Source organism: Chiloscyllium punctatum, chromosome 48, assembly GCF_047496795.1.
Source record: "Chiloscyllium punctatum isolate Juve2018m chromosome 48, sChiPun1.3, whole genome shotgun sequence".
NCBI classification, from domain to species: domain Eukaryota; kingdom Metazoa; phylum Chordata; class Chondrichthyes; order Orectolobiformes; family Hemiscylliidae; genus Chiloscyllium; species Chiloscyllium punctatum.
The window spans coordinates 28,126,153-28,148,128 of NC_092786.1; the positions used below are offsets into that span (position 1 = coordinate 28,126,153).

Here is a 21,976-nt window from a genome sequence, read left to right on the forward strand (position 1 = left end):
TACATTACAACACCTCTTCAAAACGAAAGGACAAAATAGACTCTTAAAGCCACATCATCGTCATACCATCCCCCCCATTAAAACAAAAAGAACCACTTATACTAAAATGGCTTCAGTTTAAAAAAAACCTTAGTCTGACTATGTTCGTCCACTGAAATGCACTTACATTGACTCTAATTCTATTTCAGTCTGTTTATTCCCACCATCGAACACCTTGTCTTTCTTCACCAAAGTCGTGACAACGCATTGGCAATTACGTTTTCTCATCCTGCCAAGTGTATAATTCTCAAATTGAATGGCTGCGTTAACAAGCTTCATCTAAACAGTCTGAAATTTTTGTTCTTAAATTTCGCCAAAAACCATTATTGGCTAGTACATTCTATTGTCCCAGATACATTACTGGCAAAGCAAATGTTGTAATGCCAATACCAAATTCAGTGTTTCTTTCTCAATTGTGTAATATTTCTGTTGATGATTATCTAATTTTCTGGAAAAGGAAAATCTGTTGGGTACTATCTTGTCATCATCTTGTAAGAGTAAAGCACCAACACCCACATCACTCGATTTGACAGCCAACTTGAATGGCTTTGTGTAATTAGGTGCATCTAATACTGGGGCAGTGGTTAACACAGCTTTCAAGCTATCAAACGCCTTCTGACAGTCCGTTATCTACTGAAGTTTTCTGCACTTGTTCAGTAAGTCAATAACCACACTGCTAAAACTTGATACAAATTTCCAGTAAAACGTGCAGTAGTACTGCTGTCATTGTCGATGGTACAGGAAACTCCCTAATGATCTCTTCACATCCTGTAGGGCTATCTGTCCAGGTCCAATACCACAGACCAGGAATGTGATTTTGGCTTTTGTAAATGTCTTAGCCATGTTTATCGTGAAATCTGTCTCCCAAAGTCGATCGAACAATTTTGATACATGATGCAAATGTTTCTTCCATGTGTGACTAAAAAATCACCAAGTCCTCGATGTGTACACAATTTGGTAATCCCAAAATGATCTTATTGATTAGTCTTTGAAATGTAGCTGGTGCATTTTTCATACCAACTTTAAATTAGCAGAGTCCAGTTGGTGTCACAAAAGGCGAAATCATCTTTGGCTTTCGATAAAGATACCTGCCAGTATCCTTTGAGTAAGTTCAGCTTCAAAATACAAATTAATTGTCCCACCTTCTTAAGACCAACTTCCAAATGTGGAATAGGATATGAAGCTGACTTTGTAACTGCATTGACTTTATGATAGTCCACACACAATTGTTGGGTACCATCTGGTTTTGGCATCATTACTATGGGTGAGTTTCAGTCACTACAACTTACTTCCATGTGGTATTTGAGTATGTTCAATCTTTCTTTGCACCTGTGCCAACTTGAGAGGGTTATGTCTATAAGGATGTTCCTTAATTGCAACAGCATTTCCTATATCTGTATCATGCATGATTAGAATGGTACTTCTCAGCTTATTCCCACATATCTCTCCATGTGATTGTACTAACTCTTCCAGGGCATTTCAGTTTTCCTCTGGAATGTAACTCCATAATTTATCCCAATTTTTGACAACTTCCTCATTGTCCAATTTAATTTGAGAATCCTCTGATGTTCAGGCGATAATCATATTCAGAATCCTCTGAACTTGGTTCTTCACATTGTGTTGTAACCAGTAAATCATTCTTCTTTTTGTATTCTTTCCCCATTAAAATACCCTTTGAGCATATTCACATGATTTATTTCTATCTGTATTCTTGTCAAGTCAATCTCCTTTTGATTGGTAAGGTCCAGTAAACCTTTGTGGCTCACCTATCACTATAAATAGCACTAACACTTTTATCTCTATGGCCAAAATAATGAAGTTTTGACTTCTTGTATGCTTCCTGTTTCATCACATGCTGTGCTAATTTTAAATGCTGCCTAATCCACTTACCCACTCTTTTTAACTGTTCCCTAAAATTTGCCCCACAGCCCAAATATGTGGTCTCTGAATGTGGTCCTCTCACCTCATGCCCAAAAATGAATTCAAGTGGCCTGAATTTGATAGGTTCAATTCATCTATTCCTAATTGCAGAAAGTACAAATGGAATTTCTTCATTCCAATCCTCTGGATAGTCTTGACTATAAGCCATCAACATGGTCACAGCTCCAAATGCTCCCTGTGATCTGGATGGTAAAATATGGATTTAAATTGTTTTATTCCGAACCTAACCATAACTTCCTTGAGTAACTTTGATGTAAAATTTGTCACTTGTTCTGATTGTATCTCTGTGGGTAGGTCATATCTAGAGAACAATTTGAGTCATTCTTCCTCAATCCTTTTAGCTGTGATATTGCATAATGGAATGGCTTCTGGAAATCTAATGGATACATTCATTATGGTCAACAAATACTGATTCCTTTTTGTTTAGTTTGGTAAGACCCTTGTAAAATGTTCCTCAAATGCAGACATGGATATGAGGTTTTATTTTGAGGTTTTCCAATTACCCGATATGTCCAGCATACTTAAGAAGTCCAGGCCAATAAAGATGTTTTTGTATTTTGGCTTGAGTTTTCCTTTACCACTTCAACAAAACTCACTGACTTATCCTGTTTTCACATCTGTCATCCCATTGCTTTTTCTAAACCACCAAAACTGCAACTTCATGTGGGCAATTTTATTGCAGTGAAAATACCTGAGCTTTTTTACTTCTCTATCCCCCTCGTGGGTTTCCTTTTTACCCTGTGGTAAATTATCTATCTTCAGTGAGATCTCATTTTCCCTTACCACCTAAAGATTTCTCTTTTTCTCAATTTCTATCCCTCGCTGACTGAAACTGATGTCTCGGCCATAGTTATCGGCCATTTCAGCTGTTAACTCTGTACTTCCACATGTGTTCTCATTACTTCAGGAAGTGAATTTTTGAACTCCTCCAAAATAATTTCTCGAAGAGTAACTTTTGTGTGATCTATTTTCAATGCCTGTATCCAGTATTAAAATTAATTTGTTTGATTTAATTTTTTCCCCTCTTGGATTGGAGAACTGCATGTGAGAATCTGTCTGAATTTGCCATTTTGGTAAGGGGTTTGTTTATACGATGTTACTGTATTAAAGAGTGAATTACGTACATTTGATGAGGGTCCCTGCTTTGATTCATGAAATGTTGTTTGTAGGCTTCTGGCATTAGCTCATATGCACTTAAGATTGCATTTTTCACCTAATTATACTCCCCAGGTGCTTCCTCCTTTGACTTTGATAGATTTGTTTGTCATCACTACACTCCTCACTAAGCCTACCTTCTACCTTATCTTTGCACTTTCAAGTCAACTTTTCTCTCTAATAGTCATTTTCTGAAGTTCAAGCTCTCTCTCTCTCTCTCTCTCTACTTCTCTCTGATTTTCCTCTGTCATTTTCAAACTTTTCGTTTCCTTCTCTTTGTTCTGCCAGAGTGATTCTTTCCTTGTCTTTCACCTCAAATTCAATTGCAAATGAAGCAGCTTGAATTATAACCATTTCCAATTATTCCAGTGGCATTTCCAGCTATCATAAATATCAAGCAATTGCTGCAATTACCTCCCCTTTTCGCACTGCCAAATGTAGCCCTACCTGCAGCCGATCTGCCAACACCAACTGCTTTGCCTTGCTCACTTTCTGTAAAACTCCCGCAGTGACTTCTTTCACCCCAGAAACTTCTTAGTGACTGAAACAGACTACACAAGGCATACTCTGTTTAAATAAACTGAATTCGGCACCTGACACCAAAAACATGAACGCTTACCATTTTCCTGCCTTTTAGTCCCAATAATCGTAAACCCAACCTGGAATTAGAAATTCTATCCCAACAAGAGCTCCCAAATTGTTACAGATCAGACCAGATCGCCTCAAAATATTTTAAGGATGTAACCTAAGCCCTAACATTTTCTGATTTTAAAAACAAATGTGAAGTGCTGTGTTCCAGATGCATTATGACTGGTCAAACTACTCAACATTAGTGTTTAAATAAATTTTGTTTTTGATTATAGTTAAAATACAAAAGAAATAAGAACTTTGAGTAGCTTAACTCTATTTGAAAATCTAAATCAAATTATAGATAAGTGATTGTATTAATTAACTATTCCAATATAATAACATCATGTAAACACACGCCTTGGCAAAATGACAAATTCAGACACAGATTCTCATATGCAGTTCTCCAATCCAGGAAGGAAAAATAAGCATCTGGAGAAAATTCAGAGAGTAGCAGCAACCAGGAAACATCTCCTGAAGCATCCAACTATGTTGTGACCCAACAGCTTCTGATGCTACTGAGAAACTGAAATCCAGAAATCCTGATCTGAGATAGCTGGCCACACTCATTTAGACTGTTTTTTAAAAAAGGCCATGACCTCCCAAGCTGTTTACTCGAGTGGTCTCGGCAGTCTGAAGGACTCTGCTTTTCCAGCACCACACCTTTTGACTCTGATCTCCAGCAATCTGCAGTCCTCACTTTCTCCCTGCTCAGCGCCTCTGCCTTACAACCTTTCTTCAAAAAAAAAGGACAAAATAACAACTTAACGTCACAGCACCTTCACACACCATACTAATGAGTCCCTTTAATTCTTACTGTCTGCAAGTTCTTTATACCAAATTGTAGCACCTCACATTTCTTTGATTTGAATTTCATTTGACAGCTATATCCTATCACACTTCACCTGGACTTCTGGTTTAGTTGCCCAAATCCTGGATAATTATTAAAATCATGCGGAGTTCTAGCATAGAAATGGGCTATTCCCCCGTGTAAGAGAAAGAGAAGATTGCAGATGCTTGCAATTAGAGTCGAGACTGTGTTGCTGGAAAAACACAGGAGCAGGAGAATCACCGTTTCGGGCAAAAGCCCTTCATCAACATTCCTCCTATGTAATCTAATTCTACTCCCCTCATTGCTTGTATAATTTAATGATATGCCAACACTTAATTTTTCACAGCCCAAATCTGTTACGCCATGTGAAAATTTAAAACTTACTTTTTTTTTCCTTTAGCTGAAATGATTGATTGTGAAAACATCTGATGGTCACTCAGTTTGGCTCTTCATAATGACATTTCTACCTGTGCAGCGTCCAAAAATTAAATTCACAATATGCTTCCCATTAATTTTTTTTTAGTTTTGAGTTTATTTGCTTTAATGTTCTTTGTCAGTGTGACTCTTATCCCATTTATGAAATTTTATTTTAGCTTCTGGTTGATGCCTGGATTTATGTTGAAGAAGATTGTTCTTGGAAACTTTACAGCTGGTCCTGTGGATCCAAAAATGGCAGATGCAATCGATTTCATGGTTGACCGGGTGAGCCAAGGAGTTGAACAAAAATTACTGTCTAAACACTGATCTGTCTGAGTTATACAACTTGAATTATTTGAGCAGTTAGTACTCTACAGAAACAAGCATGGAGAGAAGAATCACCACTTCATTAAGCATTTGAACAAATGGCAGTTCAAACCTTTTAAGCCCAGAAAATCCCAACTTTAAAAAGATCGAGGTCCTCATTCAAATCAACTGTGTGGAACTCTGTCATTGTGCAGTAGCAAGTGGAGTATATCATAGAGTCACAGAATCCCTACAGTGCAGAGGGAGGGTATTCAACCAATGAAATCTACAATAAGCCTCTGAAGAGCATACCACCCAGACCAAGTCCTCACATTATCCCTGTAACTACTTATTTACCATGACTAATCTAACTCGGCATGCCTAGCATAGGGGAGAGGGAGACCTCTTGGGGAAAGCCCAGCTTGAAGCATCTGCAGGCCCATTACTTAAGAAAAGAGTGTAGTGTTTGATTTTCTAACTTTATTTTCCACTTTTATACAAAGAAGACTGTAATGCTGAATGTTTGAACTTATCTCTTTATTTTTCGACTTCTGTAACTAATACTTTGTACCCCTGTACTTTGTGGCAATATTGTACAGTTTTTCACAGTACTTTTGTACCTAGTACTTGAGTATACATGACAGTAAAATCTACATCTAACTTAAATGTAATCTAATCTAAACTAGCTTGCACGTTCCTGGACATCACAGGACAATTTAGCATGACTAATCTTTGGACTCTGTGAGGAAACCTGAGTATCTGGCCAAAACCCACTCAGACATTGGAAGAACATGCAAACTCCACACACACACCCAAGATTGGAATCAAACCCAGGTCCTGGAGCTATGAAGCTATTGTTATTCAGTCCCTCAAGGCTGTTCAGGCTGAGCAAAACTGTGGAGGCGTTAGTGGCAGTTTAAGAGCGCATAGGTACAGTGAATTCATAAAGAGCAGGAGAGAGAAGTTAGAACTTCTTAAAACATGAGATATTGGATCAGTAGCTTCATAAAGTGAAAAGCAGACCTGTAAGAGAAGGACAGTGATAGTGAGAGAGAAAATTTCACCGGCAGAGAGCGCGTACAATTTGTTTCTTCTGCAGTGTGAGAACAGTAAAAGGAGCAGGAGTAGGCTATGTACTTGCTCTACCAGTAGGATCACATCTGATCCAATGTTCATCAAAATTACATTTCTGCCTTTTCCCCATAACCCTTAGTTTCTCCTAATGCCTGAGAAGCTATTTCTCTCAACCTTAAACCTACACAAGGACTCTGCCCCCACAGCTCTCTGCATTAAGGGTTTAGACACACAAGACCATTGTGAGAAGAAATTTTTCCTTAGTCAATGAAAGTGCCCATGGTGTTGGAAGTTGTATATTGCCCCATGGGCAGGAAATAGTTAAAGAGGTTCTTTTTCGGGTTGGTGCTCTGTAACTAATGGGGTTTCACAGGGATCAGTACTGGGTCCACAACTGTTTACAATGTATGTTAATAATTTGGATGAAAGAAGCAAATATTCTATAGCTGAGTTTGCAGATGACACAGGTTGGTGGAAAAGCAAGTTGAGAGGGATGCAGGCAGTTTAGAGATGGGCAATATTGATGGGTTAAATAAGGACAGACAAGAACAAAACAGAACGAAGTAGGACTAATCAATTAAACTGCATTTATTTCAATGTAAGAGGCCTAACAGGGAAGGCAATGAACTCAGGGCATGGTTCAGAACATGGGACTGGAATATCATAGCAGTTACAGAAACGTGGCTCAGGGATGGGCAGGACTCACTTTGGTAAGAGTAATTCACTTTGGTAAGAGTAATAAAAAGATGGATTACTGGGCTAATGGTAGACTACTTGGTAGTGTGGAAGAGCAGAGGGATCTTGGTGTCCATGTACACAGATCTCTGAAAGTTGCCACCCAGGTAAATAGTGCAGTGAAGAAGGCATATGGCGTACTGGCTTTTATTGGTAGAGGAATTGAGTTCCGGAGTCCTGAGGTCATGCTGCAGTTGTATAAGACTCTGGTGCGGCCGCATCTGGAATATTGTGTGCAGTTTTGGTCGCCATACTATAGGAAGGATGTGGAGGCACTGGAACGGGTGCAGAGGAAGTTTACCAGGATGTTGCCTGGTATGGTAGGAAGATCCTATGAGGAAAGGCTGAGGCACTTGGGGTTGTTTTCATTGGAGAAAAGAAGGTTTAGGGGTGATTTGATAGAGGTGTACAAGATGATTAGGGGGTTAGATAGGGTTGACAGTGAGAACCTTTTTCCACGTATGGAGTCAGCTATTACAAGGGGGCATAGCTTTAAATTAAGGGGGGGTAGATATAGGACTGATGTTAGGGGTAGGTTCTTCACTCAGCGAGTCGTAAGTTCATGGAATGCCCTGCCAGTAGCAGTAGTGGACTCTCCCTCTTTATGGGTATTTAAGCGGGCATTGGATAGGTATATGGAGGATAGTGGGTTAGTGTAGGTTAGGTGGGCTTTGATCGGCGCAACATCGAGGGCCGAAGGGCCTGTACTGCGCTGTATTCTTCTATGTTCTATGTTCTATGTTCTATGACTCACAGCTTATTGTTCCAGGATACAAATGCTATAAGAAGGATAGAAAGGGAGGCAAGAGAGGAGGAGGAATGGGGCTTTTGTGAAGGAATATCGTTGCAGCTGTACTTAGGGAGGATATTCCTGGGAATACGTCCAGGGAAGTTATTTGGGTGGGACTAAGAAATAGGAAAGGGGTGATCATCTTAATTAGATTATATTATAGACCACCCATTAGTCAGCGGGAAATTGAGAAGCAAAGTTGTAAGGAGATCTCAGTTATCTGTAAGAATAGTAGGGTGGTTAGGGTAGGGGAATTTAACTTTCCAAACATAGACTGGAACTGTGATAGTGTTAAGGGTTTAGATGGAGAGGAGATTAAGTGTATACAAGACAATTTCCTGATTCAGTATGTGGATATATCTATTCGAGAAGGTGCAACAGTTGACCTACTGTTGGGAAATATGACAGGGCAAGTGACTGAGGTGTCAGTGGGAGCATTTTGAGGCCAGCAACCATAATTGTATTAGTTTTAAAATAATCATAGAAAAGGATAGACCAGATTGTAACATTAAAAGTTCTAAAGTGGAGGAAGACCAACTTTAACGGTATTAACAAGAATTTTCAAAAATTGATTGGAAATGGATGTTCATAGGTAAAGCGGTGGCTGGAAAATGGAAGCCCTCAAAAATTAGATAACTAGAGTCCAGAGATAGTACGTTCCTGTTAGAGTGAAAGAAAAGGCTGATTGTTATAGGGAATGCTGGATGACTAGACAAATTGAGATTTTGGCCAAGAAAAGAAAGGAAGCCTATGTCAAATATAGACAGAAGTTGAGTGAATCCTTGGACGAGTTTGAGGGAAATCAGGAGGGCAAAAAGGGGACATGACAACTTTGGCAAATAAGGTTAAGGAGAATCCAAAGGGTTTTTAGAAATACATTAAGGACAAAAGGGTAACTAGGGAGAGAATAGGGCCCTCAAAGATCAGTAAGGCAGCCTTTGTGTTTAACTGCAGGAGATGGATGAGCTACTAAATGAGTATTTTGCATTAGTGTTTACTGTGAAGAGGGACATAGAAGATATAGAATACAGGGAAATAGATGATGGTATCTTGAAAAATGTCCATATTACAGAGAAGGAGGTGCTACATCTCTTAAGATGTATAAAGGTGATCAGGACCTGATCAGGTGTACCCCAGAACTCTGTGGGAAGTTAGGGAAGTGATTTCTGGGCCCTTTGCTGAGATATTTGTATGATGGGTAGTCACAGGTGAGGTGCTGGAAGACTGGACGTTCGCTAGTGTGCTAACTACTATTTAAGAAAAATGGTAAGGAAAAGCCAGGGAACTATAGACCTGTAAGTGTGCCATCCATGGTAGGCAAGTTGTTGGAGGAAATCCTGAGGGACAGGAATTGCCTGTGTTTGGAAAGGCAAGGACTGATTAAGAAATCATGTGATGTTGGAGAAACACAGCCGGTCAGGCAGCATCTCGGGAGCAGGAAAGTTGAAGTTTCGAGCATGAGCTCTTCATCGGAATTTCACTAACTTAAGTTTTTTGAAGAAGTAGCGAAGGGGATTGTTGAGGGTAGAGAGGTGGATATGATGTATATGGACTTCAGTAAGGCTTTTGTTGAAGTTCCTTCATGATAGACTGGTTAGCAAGGTAATACAGGGAGAACTAGCCATTTAGACACAGAACTGGCTTGAAGGTAGAGGGTGATGGTGGAAGGTGTTTTGCAGACTGGAAGCCTGTGACCAATGGTTAGCCACAAGGATCAGTGCTTTTCATCATTTATATACATGATTTGGATGTGAACAAAAGTATAGTTAGTAAGTTTGCAGATGACACCAAAATTGGAGGTGTATTCGACAGCGAAGAAGGTTGTCTCAGACTACAATGGGATCTTAATCAGGTGAGCCAATGGGCTGAGGAGTGGCAGATGGTATTTAGTTTAGATAAATGTGAGGTGCTGCATTTTGGAAAGGCAATTCAGGATTTATGCACTTGATGATAAGGCCCTGCGGAGTTTTGCTGAACAAAGTGCAGGTTCATACTTCCTTGAAAGTGGAGTCGCAGTTAGATGGGATAGTGAAAAAGACATTTGGTATGTTTTCCTTTATTGGTCAGAGTATTGAGCACAGGAGTTGGGAGGTCATGTTGCAGCTGTACAGGACGTTGGTTAAGGCACTTTTGGAATATTGTATGTGATTCTGGTCCTCCTCCTCTGAGAAGGATGCTATGAAACTTGAAAAGGTTCAGAAAAGATTAACAAGGATGTTACAAGGAGGATTTGAGTTATAAGGAGAGGCTGAATAATCTGGAACTGATTTCCCTTGAGCATCAGAGACTGAGGGGTGACCTTGTGGAGGTTTATAAAATCATGAGGAGCTTGCATAGGTTAAATAGACATGGTCTTTTCCCTGGGGTGGTGGAGTGACCAACTAGACGGCTTAAATTTAGTATGAGGGGAGAAGTTTAATAAGGACCTAAGGGGCAACTTTTACACATGGAGGATGGTGCTTGTATAGAATGAACTGTCAGAGGAAGTTGTAGAGGCTGGTATAATTACAACACTTAAAAGGCATCTGGATGGGTGTATGAATAGCAAGGGTTTAGAGGGATATGGGCGAAGTGCTGGCAAATGGGGCTAGATTAATTTAGAGTATCTGGCCAGAATGGATGAGTTGGACTGAAGGGTTTGTTTCCGTGCTGTATGACCCGATGACTAAGTGGGCAAAAAGTTGGCAAATGGAGCAAAATGTGAGAAAATTTGAAGTTGATTTTCATAGCATGATAGAATCCCTATAGTGTGGAAGCAGGGCATTCAGCCAATTGAGTCCATACCAACCCTCTGAAGAGCATCCCACACAAGCATGTTCCATCCCTGTAATTATACATTCCCCAAGGCTAATCCACCTAGCTTGCACACCCCTGAACAGAATGGGCAATTTAGCATGGCCAATCCATCTAACATCTTTGGACTATGGGAGAAAACTGGAGCACACGGAGGAAACCTATGCAGTCACGGAGAGAGTGTTTGTGTCACGTTGGTACAATTAGTCGAGGGTGGAATTGAACCTGGGTCCCTGGCACACAAATATGGTGACAATGAAAGCTTTTGACTGTATTTAGATCATAGAGTCATACATATGTGCATCACGGAAACAGACCCTTCGGTCTGACTTGTCCATGCTGACCAGATATCCCAACCCAATCTAGTCCCACCTGCCAGCACCCAGCCCATATCCCTCCAAACCTTCCCTATTTATATATCCATCCAAATGCCTTTTTAAATGTTGCAATTGTACGAGCCTCCAACACTTCCTCTGGCGGTTCATTCCATACACGTACCACCCTCTGTGTGAAAAGGTTGCCCCTTAGGTCTCTTTTATATCTTTTCCCCCCTCACCCTCTAGTTCTGGACTCTTCGACCCCAGGGAAAAGACTTTGCCTATTTATCCTATCTATGCCCCTCATGATTTTGTAAACCTCTATAACGTCACCCCTCAGCCTCCGACGCTCCAGGGAAAACAGTCCGAGCCTATTCAATCTCTCCCAAAAGCTCAAATCCCCCAACCCTGACAACATCCTTGTAAATCCTTTCTGAACCCTTTCAAGTTTCACAACATCTTTCCGATAGGAAGGAGACCAGAATTGCATGCAATATTCCAACAGTGACCTAACCGATGTCCTGTACAGCTGCAACATGACTTCCCAACTCCTGTACTCATTACTCTGACCAATAAAGGAAAGCATACCAAATGCTGCCTTCACTACCTGCGACTCCACTTTTAAGAACCTGCACTCCAAGGTCTCTTTGTTCAGCAACACTCCCTCGGTCCTGCTAAGGTTTGCTTTCTCAAAATGCAGCACCTCGCATTTATTTAAATTAAACTCCATCTGCCACTTCTCAGCCCATTAGCCCATCTGAATAAGATCCCGTTGTAATCTGAGGTAAGCTTCTTCACTGTCCACTACACCTCCAATTTTGGTGTCATTTGTAAACTTACTTACTATACCCTTATACTCACATGCAAATCATTAATATAAATGATGAAAGGTCGTGGACCCAGCACCAATCCTTGTGGCACTCCACAGGCCTCCTTACAGTGTGGAAACAGGTCCTTCGGCCCAATAAGTCCACACCGACCCGCCTAAGCGCTACCCACCCATTCCCCTACATTTACCCCTTACCTAACACTACGGGCAATTTAGCATGGCCAATTCACCTGACCTGCACATCTTTGGACTGTGGGAGGAAACCGGAGCACCCGCAGGAAACCCACACAGACACAGGGAGAACATGCAAACTCCACACAGTCAGTCGCCTGAGGCGGGAGTTGAACCCGGGTCTCAGGCGCTGTGAGGCAGCAGTGCTAACCACTGTGCCACCATGCCGCCCACATCTTTGGATTATGGGGTAAACTGCAGCACCCGTTGGGAAACCAATGCAGACAAGGAGAGAATGTGCAAACTCCACACAGTGTCCCGAGACTGTACTAACCACTTTGCCACCCCTGTTTTAATCGAAGTGTGACGGGAACAGTAGAAAATATATGCAGAAGCATGCTGCAGAAATTAGAAGCAGAAAGATTAATGCTGATAAGTCAAAACTTAAGACTTAGTCGGATTGCATGCAGTATTTGTAACAAGATGTACAAATTGATAACATAAATAGAAATAAATGAAAGTAGCTTGATAGCTATTGCAGAGATGTGGTTAGTATGTCCAAGACTGGGGCTCAACAGAGAAGAGTATTTGACATTCCATAGAAAATACCAGCTGAAATAGACCATTTGGCCCTAGAAACCTGCTCCACCATTCAATATCATTATTATTAATTATCCAACTTAATACTCTATTCCTACTTTCTCCCCATATCACTTTAGGCTAAGAACTATATGTAACATTTTCTTGCAAACATTTAATGTTTTGGCCTCAACCTACTGCAGAGAACTTCACAGCCTTGCCACATTTTAAGTGAAGAAATTTCTTCTCAATTTTGTCCTAAGAATATCCATGCTCTTAACCTGTGACCTCTGCTTATGCATTCACAGGTCACTGAGAACAACCTTCTTGTGTTTATCCTGTCTAGTTCAGTTAGACTTTTTATAGGCTTTTATGTGAGAGCCTCTCATTCTTCCAAACTCCACGTATTCCTAACTAATCCAGCCTCTGTTTTATGTCCCTGCCATCTCAGGTTACAAGCTAGTGAATCTTTTTTGCCCGCCCTCCATAACCAGAATGTCTTTCCTCAGAGTGAGACCAAAACTCCTTCCTCATTGTGGAGACAGTGAGGACTGCAGATGCTGGAGAAGTCAGGGTCGATAAAGTGTGGCGCTGGAAAAAGTTATAGTAGGTCATGCAGCACCTTAGGAGCAAGGGAGTCAACGTTTCAGGCTTGGTGAAGCCCATAGCATTGACTCTCTCGCTCCTCAGATGCTGCCTGACCTGCTATGGTTTTTCCAGCACCACACTTTAGCGACTCTGGTCTCACTGAAGCCATATGTAATTGCAGTTAGAGATGCCTGCTCTTATACTCTAATTCTCTCACGATAAAGATCATTTGCCTTTTTCACCACCTGCTGCACCTACCTGCATGCTTACTCTCAACGACTGGTGTATAAGGGCACCCAGGTCTTATTGCACCCCTCCCTTTCCCAGTCTATTGCCATTCAGATAATCTGCCTTCCTGTTTTTGCTCCCAAAATAGATAACCTCACACTTATCACATTATGCTTCATCTGTCTCCTTAAAACACAAAACAGAACAACACAGACAAAGACCTACCATATCTGTGCTGAAAAGTGTGGCACTGGAAAAGCATAGCCAGTGGCACGGTGGCTCAGTGGTTAGGACTGCTACCTCAGACTGCCAGAGACCCGGGTTCAATTCCCATCTCGGGCAACTGTCTGTGTGGAGTTTGCACATTCTCCCCGAGTCTGCGTGGGTTTCCTCCGGGTGTTCCGGTTTCCTCCCACAGTCCAAAAATGTGCAGGTTAGGTGAATTGGCCATGCTAAATTGCCTGTAGTGTTAGGTGAGGAGGTAAATGTAGGGGAATGGGTCTGGGTGGGTTGCTGTTTGGAGGGTCGGTGTGGACTTGTTGTGCCGAAGGGCCTGTTTCCACACTGTAAGTAATCTAAAAAAGGTGAGGCAGCATTCAAGGAGCAGGAGACTTGATATTTTGGGCATAAGCCCTTCATCAGGAGTCCTCACTTTCTCCTCTCCAGCATCTGCAGTCCACACTTCCATCTTCTCTAGCATTTGCAATTCTCACTTTCTCCCTTTCTAACTTCTGTAGTCCTCACTTTCTCCCACATTTCTGATGAAAGGCTTATCCCTGAGACATCAACTCTCCTACTCCTCTGATGCAGCCTGACCTGCTGGGTTTTCCAGCACTACACTTTCGACTGACTCTCCAGCATTTGCAGTCCTCACTTCCATCATGTCTGTGCCAACTATGATGCTATTCTAGACTAATCACATCTGCTTGCATGTGATATGTATTCCTCTGTTTTCTGCCTGTTCATATGCCTGTCTAAACACCTCTTAAACTTCACTAGCATTTCTGAATCTACCACCTCTCTTGGCAGTGTGTTCCAGGCACCTACTACCATCTGGGTTAAACTTCCCTCATCCATTTCCTTTAAACATTCCACCTCTCACCTTAAGTCTATGCTCCCTGGTATTTGACATTTCCATTCTGGGAAAGAGATTCTGACTATCCACCCTCTCCATGGCTCTCATAATTTTATATACTTCTATTAGCTGCTGAGCCTTTGACAACTCTTGCAAAAACAATCCAAGGTTGTCTCACCTCTCCTTGTAGCTAATACACTCTAATCCAGGCAACATCCTGGTAAACCCCTCTGCATCCTCTCTATAGACCACATCTTTTCTATAGTGCAGTAGCCAGAGCTGGGCATAATAATTAAAATTTTACATGGTTGTGACATATCTTGCCAACTTTAATACTCAAAGTCCTGACCAATGAGGGTTGCCTTTACCACCTAATCCACTTGTTTTACCACTGTTAAGGATGTGTGGACTTTGATGCCAAGGTCCCTCTGTATATAAAAGCTCCTAAGGGGCCAGCCATTTTCAGGGTATTTTCTTCTTGCATTTGACCTCCAAAAATGCAGCACCTCTCACTTGTACAGATTAAACCCATCTGCCATTTCTCCACCCAACTTCCCAGCTAATGTATGTCCTGCTGCATCCTTTGATACCCTTCCTCATCATCTACAATGCCATCAATTTTCATGTCACTTGAAAATTGCAATGTTAGAAAAATCAGGCCACTTATATATTCTTCTAAATAATTTATACACATTACAAGCAAGAGAAGTCCCAGCTCTGATCCTTGTAGAACCCACTGGTCGCAGACCTCCAGTCAGAAAAACACCCCTCCACAACTACCCTTTGTTTGATATGTCCAAGCCATTTTGGTATCCAACATGCCAACTCACCATGGTTTCAATGTGATTTGATCTTCTGGACCAGCCCACCGAGAGGGAACTTATCAAGTGCTTTAGTGAAAACTATGTAAACCATGATGATAGAGCAGGGTGAGGAATGGATGTTGCAGGTTCCAGGGTTTAGCACTTCCATTAAGAGCAGGCAAGGCAGTAAAAGAGGCGGAGGTGTGGCCTTGTTAGTCAAGAATAGAATAACGGTGGCTGAAAGAACTTTTGATGATGACTCGTCCACTGAGGTAGTGTGGGCAGAGGTTAGAAACGGGAAAGGAAAGGTCACACTGCTTGGAGTATTTTTATATGCCTCCACAGAGTTCCAGGGAAGTGGAAGAGAGGATTGGCAAAATTATTCTGGGTAAGAGTGAAAGGAACAGAGTGGTCATTATAGGGGACTTTAACTTCCCCAACATTGACTGGAAATGCTATATCTCTAGTACGTCGGATGGATCAGTTTTTGTCCAATATGTACAGGAAGGTTTCCTGACATAGTATGTCGAAGGGCTGATGAGGGGAGGCCACACTAGATCTGGTGCCTCGTAATGAACCAGGCCAGGACTTTGGAAAGAGCGACCATAATTCAGTTACGTTTAGTTTAGCGATGAAAAGGGATCAGTACATGCCACAGGTCAGGCGTTATCGATGGGGCAAGGGCAATTATAATGTGATTAGGCAAGAATTAGGATGCATAGAATGGGGTAGCAAAATGCAGGGGATGCAGACAATGGAAATGTGGAGCTGGTTTAAGGAACAGATATTGTGTGTCCTTGATAGGTATGTCCCTGTCAGGCAAAGAGGAAGTGATAAGTTAAGGGAACTGTGGTTTACGAAAGAAATTGCATCTCTTGTCAAGAAGAAGAAAGAGGCTTATGTATTGATGAGGCAAGATGGTTCAAATGAGGCAATGGAGAGTTACAGATCAGCTAGGAAGGATTTAAAGAAAGAGTTAAGAGCAAAGAGAGTACACGAGCAGTCTTTAGCAAATAGAATAAAGGAGAACCCTAAAGCTTTCTATAGGTATGTGAGGAATAAAAGGATGATTCGGGTAGGAATAGGGCCAGTCAAAGGCAGAAGTGGGAAGTTGAGTGTGGACCCTGTGGAGAACGGAAGGTGCTAAACGAACACTTCTCATCGGTTTTCACTCCGGAAAAGAAGAATATTGTAGAGGAGAAGAATGAGGTATGAGATATTAGACTAGAAAGGATCGAGGTTAGTTACGAACGGATGTTATCAATTCTAGAAGGAATGAAAGTCCCCTGGGCCGGATGGGGTTTATCCGAGGATTCTCAGGAAAGTTAGGGAGGAGATAGCAGAGCCTTTGGCTTTGATATTTGAGTCATCATTGTCTACAGATTTAGTACCAGAGGACTGGAGGATTGCAAATGTTGTGCCCTTGTTCAAGAAGGGCAGTAGAGATGACCCAGGTAATTATAGACCAGTGAACCTTACTTCTGTTGTAGGGAAGGTTTTGGAAAGGATTATCAGAGATAAGATTTATAATCATCTAGCATGCAACAATTTGATTTAAGAACATCATTTAGTTTTTTGAGCATTTAGATGAGAGTAGGGCAATTGAGGTGGTATACATGGACTTCAGTAAAGCCATTGATGAGGTTCCACATGGTAGGCTGTTGGAGAAAATGCAGAGGCATGGGATTGAGGATGATTTAGCAGTTTGGATTAGAAACTGGCTTTCTGTAAGAAGGCAGCGAGTGGTGGTTGATGGAAAATATTCATCCTGGAGTCCGGTTACTAGTGGTGTGCCACAAGGATCTGTTTGGGACCACTGCTGTTTGTCATTTTTATGAATGAATTAGCCACAGGCATAGATGGATAGATCAGTAAATTTGCAGACGATGCTAAAGTCGGTGGAGTAGTGGACATTTGGAAGAATGTTACAGGTTACAGGGGGACTTGGATAAACTGCAGAATTGGGCTGAGAGGTGGCAAATGGAGTTCAATGCAGCTAAATGTGAGGTGATGCACTTTGGAAGGAATAACAGGAAAGCAGAGTACTGGGTCAATGGAAAGATTCTTGGTAGTGTGGATGTGCAGAGGGATCTTGGTGTCCATGTACATAGATCCCTGAAAGTTGCCACCCAGGTTGATAGTGCTGTTAAGAAGGCATAAGGTGTGTTAAGTTTCATTGGTACAGGGATTGAGTTCCAGGGCCGCAATATCACGCTGCAACTATACAAACTGCTAGTGCGGCCTCACTTGGAATATTGTGTACACTTCTGGTTGCCATATTTCGGGAAGGATGTGGAAGCATTGGAAAAGGTGCAGAGGAGATTTACCAGGATGTTGCCTGGTCTGGAAAGAAGGTCTTATGAGCAAAGGCTGAGAGACTTGGGTCTATTCTCATTGGAAAGAAGAAGGCTAAGAAGGGATTTGACAGAGACATAAACGATGATCAGAGGATGAGATAAGGTAGACAGTGAAAGTCTTTTTCCTAGGATGATGACGTCAGCTTGTATAAAGGGGCATAACTACAAGTTGAGGGGTGATAGATTTAAGGCAGATGTCAGAGGCAGGTTCTTTACTCAGAGAGTGGCAAGGGTGTGGAATGTAGTTAACTCAGCCACATTAGGGAGATTTAAACAATCTTTGGATAAGCACATGGATGATGATGGGATAATGTAGGGGGATGAGCTGAGAATAGTTCACAAGTCAGCACAACATCAAGGGCTGTATAGTTCTATGTTCGAAACAACATCCACTGCCCTACCGTATTCAATACAGCACAGTACAGACCCTTTGGCCCTCGATGTTGTGCTGACCTTTTATCCTACTCTAAGATCAAACTAACCGACAGATCTTTCATTTTTACTTGCATCCGTGTGCCTATCCAAGAGTTTCTTAAATGTTCTTAATATATCTGACTCTACTACTACCGCTGGCAGTGCATTCCATGCACCCACCACTCTCTGTGTAACGAACCAACCTCTGACCACGGTCTCTAGAGAAAGGGTGAGGATCTAAAATCTGGATTTAGGTTGTTGTCAGGAGCAATCATTTAATACATGCCCTAACAAACAACAAAATGGCTTAATGCACGTGACATAACAAAATGGCTTCTAAGCTGCAAATTGACAATTCTGTTTAAAAAGGCTTTTAACTCTGCTAAAAGTTTCAGTCATGAACTAACTGAAGCAAAGATTAACAGACAGTGCTTCCTTCACTGTATGGAATTAACTAAGCTAGATAGGACATTACTAACTATCCTAGCTAACCTTGGAGACGCAGGTACCGAGAGATAAAATGTGCAAAACAAAATTAGCTCCCAGGAAATATAATTCGCTGAACCCTATGTCTATAATGTCATTTTATTAGATTTTATTGGATTTGCTCTGTAATTAAGGCTGTGCTATTCCTTAAGAATCATATAAAAATTGTCTTTGTTTTAAGCCATTTGCGCAGTTTCTCCATGGGACACAAGTTTTAACCTCTGTATTGCTGGACAGCCTGTGTCCAGCCATGATAATAAACCTGTGACATATTGTAGAATCAGACTGAACTGTTAGTGTTTATTTGACTGATCGTGGAACCGAGGGACCCCTCCTGTGGGTCGAGATCTTCATCTGGTGCCGTGACGTAGGTTTGGTGCAGACGGATTGTGGACAGAGCCTTGAGTCTTCCACTATTGAGTGTTGAGGAATTGGCCAGCCAGACGGGAGTATTTCATATCCGTCTGGTTTTCCTCTCATTCAAGTAGTGGTTGACCTGGTCCCTTGCTGTCTTATCGTCTTAGTCCAGCCTGAAGAGAATCAGTCTTGGTAAGAATAGGGTTACGGATCCTAAGAAAGAAAGGGGGACGAAAGAAAAGAGAAGGTCGAGGACCTTTATGGTGTCGGGGACTCCACCTAGCAGGTCAGGGACCTGAACACAAAGTTGGGAGGCAGATCAGGGATCCAAATAGGGTCGGGGACCCTAAAATAAAGGAGGTCAAGGATCTTTCCAGAGTCGGGGACATCCACTAACAGGTTGGGGACCTGACCGCAGAGTCAGGAGACTCTGATTCGGTCAGATTGGAGCTGTCTAAATTGGTTCCTAAATTGTTCTATGAAAGATGAAACAAAGAAGTATCACGATTTATTATAACAACACTGTCAGTGTTTTAGAATGTCAACAATGTTTTGCAGAAATCATTAGTCGTGTTGTTTGTTGTCAGGTTGCTGATTAGTGAAAGTTTTACATTGAGATTATCTTTTCTGTTGTAACTGTTCAGCTTGTCTCGCTTTGCTGCTTTGATTTGTTCTGTTTGTTTTGGTGTTTGTTCTTTGGTTATGAAATATAGAGGTTGGTTGCTGTGTTTGTCGTGTTTTTAAAAAAAAGCTGGCCAGTGATACAATTCTCTCACACTTAGTTAAGCAACTGTGTTCCACAGCTAAGATTTATGAGCGTAGAACTTCCAAACTTTGACTGCTGAAATGTGTGTGTGCGAGAGAGAGAGAGAGAGAAAAAAAATCAGCACTAATTCCCTGCAGCTTGCAGAAAGTTTAATCGTTTCAGATTCGGTTTGGATGCACATTAGCTTGTTGGTGATTGAATGTTTGTGTGTTGATCCCTGGAGCTCGAGATGCAGGAGTATTTTAGACTTGATATGCATTTTTTAACATGATTTCTTTTAAGGTTAAGGATCCTTCAGTGATCAAGAAATGAAATATTAATCCCTGTTCTTCTTACAGGCCATGACTGCCCTATTGTCAGTTTGTAACTAATCACTTTTATGCTTACATGAAAGCCAATCTCACTCAGTTTCAAATCAGTTTAATACAGAGGAAGACAACATTACAATCTTTGAAAAAAAAAGTCTCTCATTTGATTCTGCACCATTTGACATCAGTATAAACTTGCTCTCAAATTCCTCATGCTACTGCCAAAGGTCATTTTCACCCCTCTGTATCATACTAATGAAAGAATTGACTATAGGAAGTAAAGCAGCAGCACTAAACCTGGGCCTCAGGTGCAGAATTATTCTGTTCCAGGATGACAGCAGATCTCTGCTCAATTTTAGTTATGATTGAAGCGTAACATTGAGGAAAATCACTTCTGACTTTAACATTTGTTCATTGATTGGAGGAATTGCATGACCCTTATTTAGTTTAGTTAAATTTTGTAAATCCCAAACCAACAGCATTGTTTTCAGAAAATCATAATAGCATATTTAATTTTTCTTTGAGATTCGTTTGTTTCCAAATAATTTTAAGACTGCTGTGATTCATTGGTGATTTGGTGTGCCAATCGTGGCTTTGTTTTATATCAATCCCCCCTCCTCAATGACAATCGAAGTTTCAGTTCAACATTAGGTTGTGATAAATAATGTAACAAAATTAATATCCTATGGTTAATAGCTGTATCTTTGGATTTGGCCATTATTTGTATATTAGAAGTTTTTTGTTACCATGTGAGTAGACAAGATCTTTTAAGGCAGCTGCAGTCATTTCACGTCCTACAGCATTGCAAATGAGCAATGACTGGTCTGCACTGCTTAAGGAACCTAATCTTGGATCTAAATTAAGGGACTAGAACCAGGTGATTGTAGTGGATTTCAGATTTGGAAACTATGTGCATTTTACATTTTAAGTATTGAATACTGAATGAACGAATTTCCAGTTTATATTGATGACTTTTAAAATGTCTTAGTCACTTGTTGAGTTTCCACCTAGATAATTATTTTATTTAGTATTTTTAATATTCAATTGTGTTAGCCCTGAATCACAAAATCTGAATTAATTGGCAGGATTGCTTGGTTTTATTCCTTTACACATTGTCAGTGACCTGTCTCATTGCCTCATGGTTAATTTGAAGCATGACTGCATTAATTCGTTGCTAACTAAAGAATGGAAAGATACCTTACTGACCAGTTGAAGGATTTCTGTATGTGACTGGGATATAGAGGTATGTATAGCAGATAGAACTCCCGCAACACGCACGCAGATGACCAGCAACATGAATTCGACTGGGACAACACTGCTACTATAGGACAAGCCAATCAATAAGCACATCGATCTGGACCCAATATACCGACCACTGCAACAGACAGCTGAAACTGACTACTGGAAGCGGCAGATTCAAACCACTACAAATGCCGGAGGAAAGATCACAGAAGTGTTTCACAGGAGGCTCCCAAGCACTGAAGATGTCACCTAGACAGGGGACAAACGTCTGCAACATAAATTCCCAGCTCGGCGAACAGAACTACTCCCGAAAACTGGGAGGTGACTGTGAATGGATATATGAGAAAAAAAGGGACATGAGATGAAAAAGTAAAAAGGACATGAGAAACAGTGTAAGGCTACTAAGGTTGAGGAATATATAAACCGGGTTAAAGCAACAATACTGTAAAATAAAAAACTTAGACTCAGGATTACGAGTAAAATCTATGTCTGGCATACTGACTCTATTTGAGGATGGGGATGATACTGATGGGGATGAGGATGGGGATTTTGTTCCTGGATACCCGCTGAGCCCCTAAAGTCTCCTGGTTGTCCCCAGCACACACCTCTTCATTTCACCCCTCCATTACAAATCTTTTCTTTGTTTTTGAAAATGAAGCATTCAGCCTTCATAGCCAGTATTATGGGGATGCATGGCCTGTGCCATCCTAAACCAGGGCCCACCCTGGGAATTAGAGTAATGCTAAT

At 41.2% G+C, this 21,976-nt stretch overlaps 1 protein-coding gene across 3 annotated transcripts in view; it reads left to right on the plus strand.

Moving 5' to 3' along the window:
* spg21 (SPG21 abhydrolase domain containing, maspardin) overlaps window positions 1-21,976 on the plus strand; it is a 165,648-nt gene that overhangs the window by 76,181 nt on the left and 67,491 nt on the right. For all 3 annotated transcript variants that reach the window (XM_072564917.1, XM_072564915.1, XM_072564916.1), the window contains one exon: window positions 5,188-5,296. In XM_072564917.1, the coding sequence (XP_072421018.1) occupies window positions 5,188-5,296 (109 nt within the window). The remainder of the gene's footprint in view (window positions 1-5,187; window positions 5,297-21,976) is intronic.